General features: G+C 36.4%; 1 protein-coding gene across 1 annotated transcript; it reads right to left on the reverse strand.

Moving 5' to 3' along the window:
- Positions 1 to 390: 390 nt before the first annotated feature.
- Positions 391 to 5,835, reverse strand: LOC107733267 (interleukin-12 subunit beta-like). The gene is made up of 7 exons (XM_016544835.1): positions 5,724 to 5,835; positions 4,920 to 5,001; positions 4,382 to 4,630; positions 2,793 to 2,904; positions 2,551 to 2,714; positions 1,024 to 1,187; positions 391 to 696 (listed from the first exon to the last, which is right to left on the reverse strand). The coding sequence occupies exons 2-7, from the start codon at positions 4,999 to 5,001 to the stop codon at positions 562 to 564; spliced, it is 906 nt and encodes a 301-aa protein (XP_016400321.1). The 5' UTR covers positions 5,724 to 5,835; the 3' UTR covers positions 391 to 561.
- Between the last annotated feature and the right edge of the window lie 524 nt (positions 5,836 to 6,359).

The raw sequence follows: 6,359 nt of genomic DNA on the forward strand, positions 1-6,359 counted from the left end.
CCACAGGAATAAATAACATTCATACATTTCTGTATGAAAATAGAATACAGTTATTTAAAATTGTAACAATATTTCACAAAATTACTGTTTTCTCTTATATTTTTGATCAAACAAATAAATAATTCAAAAACATTTTTAAAAAATCTTACAGACCCCAAGCTTTTTAAACGGTAATGTACATCTGCAGTACATATTAACTGTAATTGCATGTTAATTGTAAATGAAAAAAGCTCCTCTCTAATCATGCTGCCAACATGAGGAAGTACGTTGAAGTGTTTTTAACATGTTTGCACAAAAATCAACATTTCATTGTAATTCCCGTGCGACAGCATGATCGCAACTGTGATATTGCTTAATCTGAAGGAATCGAGAGACAGAACAGAGGAGCAATGTTTTTTAATAGGACACAGACATGGTACATACAATCAGCACGTAACAGTCATATGTAACCAACGACATGATCATTCATTCATCAACACATATACAAAGAATAAATAAGGATTTGGAAAATGGGACAGGAGATATAAATAAAGGGTTCAGGAGAAAGGGAGGTTTAAATTGCTAGTTTACGTTTTTCCACTCGCTCCACTCGCTCCACTGAGAGAGGAGCAGCAGGTCTCTGCAGCGGACCCTTAGTTTTGTGATGGAACCTTGAACTTTGACCTTTGACCCCTCCTCCCATTCTTTAGTCTTCAGCTGAGAAGATACAGAAGCAGGAAACAAGAGAATTAATTACAGCAACTTTCTTAAGGGAGCATAAAAATGATGACTTTCAGCGAGTAATGACTTGAGATTTCAGTCTGTTCCCCACACAGATCCAGCGGCCTTAAATGTCTTATGTAACATGGACTAATTTTTTTTTATTATTTTACGTCTAGGGTTTTTTCTTTGGAATTTTTTCGGAGCTTGACAGCATGTTCCCCATTTAAAGTCAATGTTATGATAAACTTCTCCATGGAAGAAAGATGTAATTTTCATTCCATTTTCGGTGAACCGTTTGTGTGTACAAAGAGCATGTCATACCTCGCCGTTGTGTCGTATCTCATACTCGATCTGATGCTTCAGAGGAAAGAAACTGTGGGGCTGCGGCCAGGTCGAGGGAGGCTCCACCTCTAATTCTACGATTTGATTGTCACTCCCCTCATTTTTTATAGTGCAGATTGAAATGTTTGGATTCGCTGGCTTAACTAGGAAAAACAGAGAAAACATATTCAATCAGTGGGCACGTTTCCATTACAGATTTGCGCAAAACTTATACAAAAGTATTGCGAAATAACGGCGTTTCCATTAACCGATTTTATGCGACTAAAACATAATTTTTTCCTCTCGCGACAAGTCATGGCAACGGATTTTGATGGGATTTTGACTGATTTTGGCTACACTAGGCTATGACTTTTTACGTATGCCATGTGACCTGTTAATGCAAAAAAAAACGTTTCAATTGCAGTTTTGAGTGACTGGTTTAATTAGTGAGTGACGTGACATGTGGCCAAGTATGGTGACCCATACTCGGAATTAGTGCTCTGCATTTATCCCATCCAAAGTGCACACACACAGCAGTGAACACACACACACACCGTAAACACACACCCGGAGCAGTGGGCAGCCATTTTTGCTGCGGCGCCCGGGGAGCAGTTGGGGGTTCGGTGCCTTGCTCAAGGGCACCTCAGTCGTGGTATTGAAGGTGGGAGAGAGCGCTGTACATTCACCCCCCCCCCCCTACAATCCCTGCCAGTACGAGACTCGAACCCGCAACCTTTGGGTTACGAGTCCGACTCTCTAACCATTAGGCCACGACTTCACGCCACGACTTTTGCGAAATATTCCTTTTTCGAATTGCCTGAAAAACCACCTTGTGCGTAAAAACGTTTTTGCGATATATGGGTGTTTTTGCGAAATTGACGCGTTTCCATTAGGCGAATTTTCAATTCGCAATTTCAATTTGCGCAATTTGAAGGGTAATGGAAACGCAGCTAGTGATGATGTGCTTTAGACCAGTGGTTTTTAACTCAGGAGTCGGGGCCCACTAGAGGTCCTCAGCAAACTTAAAATGACTTTTTTTTTTCTTTTTTTACATTTGACTTCAGAATTCAAGTATAGTCTGATCCGAGTGTAGATTTGAGATTTGTTTTGGAACAAGCAATAGAGCCAAGTGTGAAAAGAGCCTGTTTTATTTATATTTGAACTAACTTACTAATCTAATCAGTAGAGTAGCATAAACTGCATTAAATGGATAGTTTACCCAAAAATTTGAATTCGGTCATAATTTACTCACCCACAAGTTGTTCCAAACCTGCATGAGTTTCATTCTTCTTATTTTAAAGAATGTTGGTAGCCAAATAGTTACTGGTAGCCAGTGACCTCTGTTTTTTTCCCCGCCATACTATGGAAGTCAGTGGTTACCGTCAACTGTTTCTCAACCTCAACGTCAACCAACATTCTTCAAAATATCTTCTTTTGTGTTCAACAGATGAAAGAAACTCATTTCTTTCACTCACAACTTGAGTGTGAGTAAATGATGACAGAATTCCCTTTAGCCCACATACTCACCGATGTCTCGTAGGTAGAAGCTGTATTCAGTTTTCATATAGCAGCATGCAGAAGCCGCCTCCCCTGTTATCAGCAGCCGCTCTGACTCTTCAGAGTATGAATTGGTTGAATGTGGGAGAAAAAATACCCCATCCACGGGCTGTGACACCCAGTCACCATTATCCCTAAATAGATACAATAAGCATGCGTGGTTGAGTCAATGATAAAATAAGTTTAATGTATCTGTGGGCGTGTCTGTATACCTTGTATTGCGAAGTCTGAAAGCAAATTCATCTGTAAAATCATTTGGGATCCAGGCACATTTGATTTTTTCAGTGCAGGAAAACGTCTCAGCTGTGCAGTTGATATTAAAAGCTGAAAAGGAAGAAAGAAATACACTGAAAAGCTGAACCTGACACTGAACAGACAAAGCTCTGACCGAAAGTAACTGCCTTCCTGCTTTGTGGCCTAGACAATCAATGACTCAACAGGCAGCTTTTTTATGAAGTCACTTTTTATATTCGATAACATCACATCTATGCTATTAAAAATAAAGGTTCTAAAACAATATTCTACACACTGACAGAAGAATTTGCACAAAATATGTAGAATTTGTTTGGATGCAGCCTTTGATGACAACAACAAAAGATCTTAAAAATAAAGGTTCTTCATTGACATCAGCGGTTCCATGAAGAACCTTTAACATCCATGGAACCTTTCCATTCCACAAAAGGTTCTTTATAATGGAAAAAAGTTAGATTATGGAAGACACTGGACACTAGACACTGGAAGGATCTGTGAGGAACCAAAAATTGTTCCTCTAAGCCATCGCTGTGAAAACACCCTTTTGGAACCTTCATTTTTAAGAGTGTGGAAAGCATTTTCTCCTTGTTTGATATGCATGATTATATATTTATATACATGATTATATGGTTAGTTGTATTTATTATTTGCGTCTAGCATATTTTTTTCCTGCTGTTTGGAACTGTGAGGACACCATTAGTGAGAATCACTAATCTAGAGTGAGTTTACAGTTCAATAAGTGACTTTTGTCAAATTAGATAAAGGATTTTATGGACTCATTTACTGCTTAATTGTACACATTTTATTTGGCTATGCCTTCCTAACTCTGTATACACAGCTTCTCATTCAGCTATTAGTAAAATACTGTGGTTTTGCGGTTTAAAACAATGTGGATAGTGTTTTAATGTGTAATGTATTAATGTAATATCGGATGGCTAACTCAGGCCATGGTTATTGAATATCAGGATGCCACATCTTTGTAAGATTAACATCCTTTTTTGGGTTTTAGGATGATGTTCCCATAATACACTCTTAAAAATAAAGATCCTTGTTCTTCATAAAGATATGTGGTTTAGTGAAGAACATTCAAAGATTAGACTTAGATTATTCAAATGTTCTTCACACTACATGCTTAAAAATAAAGGATCTTTATTTGTATTTATGGTTCCATGAAGAACTTTCAACACCCATAAAGGTTCTTTATAGTGAAAAAGTTCTTTAGATTATTAAAACGGTCCTTACACTATGAAAAAATGGTTCTTTCAGGAAATGTTCACTGAAAGGATCTTTGGGGAACTAAAAATCCTTGTTTTATGGCATCACTGCAAGAAAACGCTTTATTTTTAAGAGTTAACGAAAAATGGTTCTTTTAGAAACTGTTCACTGATTCTTTGGGGAACCAAAAATGGTTCATCTGTGGCATTTCTGTGAAATATATAATATATGTATATAAAATGTATAAATACCTACGTCAAGCATTATTGCTAACCATAAAAAGTGATTGCTTAATAGGAATGTTAGATAGATGATGTTCAGCAGATGTTCCCACCTGTAGCTTCTTTAGACTTGTCGAGCAGGAGATAGGTGTAGTCTTCAAGACCTGAATCACTCCAGCAGGTGTAATTCCCAGTTAGGTCTTCCTGCAGGTCAATCACGGTCAAATCCCACCCACTGAGGATTTCAAATTCTGATTGCGATATGTTCTCTATGCTATTTGCGTCCTCGCGTCTCCATGTGATTATGTCTTTATCTGTTCTACAGGTCAGGGTAACGGATGCGTGTCTCTCAGCAATTTCAACTGCATAAAGAGAAACAATCCAGAACACAGAATGGGTGCCAGAATGTGTGTGTGTGTGTGTGTTTGTGGAGACTAATGTCTGTGAAATGGTAGTAAAACCAGTCAATTATATTGTGACCATCTTCAATATTATTTATAAAATAAATAAATAAATGTATTATATTATATGTTCAGTAAATACTTTTCTGGGTAAAAACCCAGTAGCGGGGGACTCCCCACTATGATATAAAAACAGTGTGTATGTGTGTGTGTACTCATGCTTAAATAATGATGTGGTCAGTACACTCACATTTCTCAGGGAAAAAGTTAAGTGCGGACATCCTCATTATGCACAAACAGAAGAGAAGGATGAACCTTATCAACCAAACCATCTGGTGAAAGAAACACAAAAATTGCATAATATGAAAATGTTGATTGATTTATTAGTCACTTTCTCTGAGCAAAAGTAAAATACAAAAAAAAAAAAGTGAATATAAGCAGCTTAATACATTAATAAAAAAAATAATGTAGCATTGAACATCAATAATGTAGCATTGAACATTGATAATTATTGTAGCATGAACATTATTCCATACTGAACATTAATCTATATTAATTGTAAAAAATACCAGTCATCATAAAAATATACAATACTTATTCATTGCCAGTATTAAAAGTAGGGCATTTACAGATGGCCATGGACCAAAAATGAAAAGATGAAACATTTAGATTTTCAATATTTGTATTAATATATCAATTTAAAGGAATGTATAAAGGCATAATAGGCATTTTCTATGTTTTATTTTCATTTGTATTTTTGTAATTTAGTTAGTTATTGCAGTTCATTTAAATGTTCCAAACTAAGTTAATTAAAGTAAAAATTTTTACATTTTTTTTTTAGTATAGATGAGATGAATTTAAAAGTATGTATATATACATTTTAAGTACAGATGAGATGTATTTAAAAGTATATATATATATACATTTTAAGTACAGATGAGATGTATATATATATACATTTAAATACATCTCATCTGTACTTCAAATGAAAATGATGGGATTAAAGTGAACGGAGTTGGTTGTGCAGATGTTTAGATCGTAATGCATGTCTTACCTTCGCTGCTGTTGCGTCAAATTCAGCGCAGAAAACTCTGAAGTGTGATTGCGCGCGGCGCGTCGCGTCCTCTGGTGGGGTCTGTGCCTGTGCGCGCTTTTATTCCACACATTCCCACCACACGATAACACGTAACCCGTGGGCAAAAGTCTGCGGATTCTTAGAACGAGTTCCCCTCGAGCTCAGAATAAACACGTGATAAAATTACGATTGCTGAATTACTAAGAGATGGGCTCTTTTCCCCTCTCTGTCATCACTCTTATTATAGACCAGTTTCACAAGTTAGAATTGTGCGATCTTAACAGTAGTAGGCTATAGTATAGTAGGCTCTTTGGATAAATGAACGATTGTTTCCCCTGTACTTAAAAAAAAGTAAATAGTAAATAAAGATTATTTGAGAGCAGGTATCTTATAGACGCAGTAGTTATAGCCCAAACTGGAGTGTCAAAATTTCACTTTTAATTTAGTGTTACTTGCTGTATCCGCTGTAATTAACTGTGAAATTTACTAGCAATTTCAGTGCAGTCTGATGATTACATGCCCCTTTAGCATAACATTCTATAAACTGCTGAAATATCTTTAGCCTACTATACTATGGGTTAACAAAACAAAGTGAATCATAAAGTTCCTTAAAAA

Source organism: Sinocyclocheilus rhinocerous, unplaced genomic scaffold (assembly GCF_001515625.1).
Source record: "Sinocyclocheilus rhinocerous isolate Xijiao unplaced genomic scaffold, SAMN03320098_v1.1 scaffold1782, whole genome shotgun sequence".
Taxonomy (NCBI): Eukaryota; Metazoa; Chordata; class Actinopteri; order Cypriniformes; family Cyprinidae; genus Sinocyclocheilus; species Sinocyclocheilus rhinocerous.

Excerpts from the sequence above, each read along its gene's own strand:
- LOC107733267 (XM_016544835.1), bottom strand. The coding sequence starts at position 5,001 with ATGGTTTGGTTGATAAGGTTCATCCTTCTCTTCTGTTTGTGCATAATG. Across the intron at positions 4,631-4,919 it reads TAACTTTTTCCCTGAGAAAT|TTGAAATTGCTGAGAGACAC; the intron begins GTGAGTGTACTG and ends CTCTTTATGCAG. Across the intron at positions 697-1,023 it reads AGATACGACACAACGGCGAG|CTGAAGACTAAAGAATGGGA; the intron begins GTATGACATGCT and ends GTATCTTCTCAG.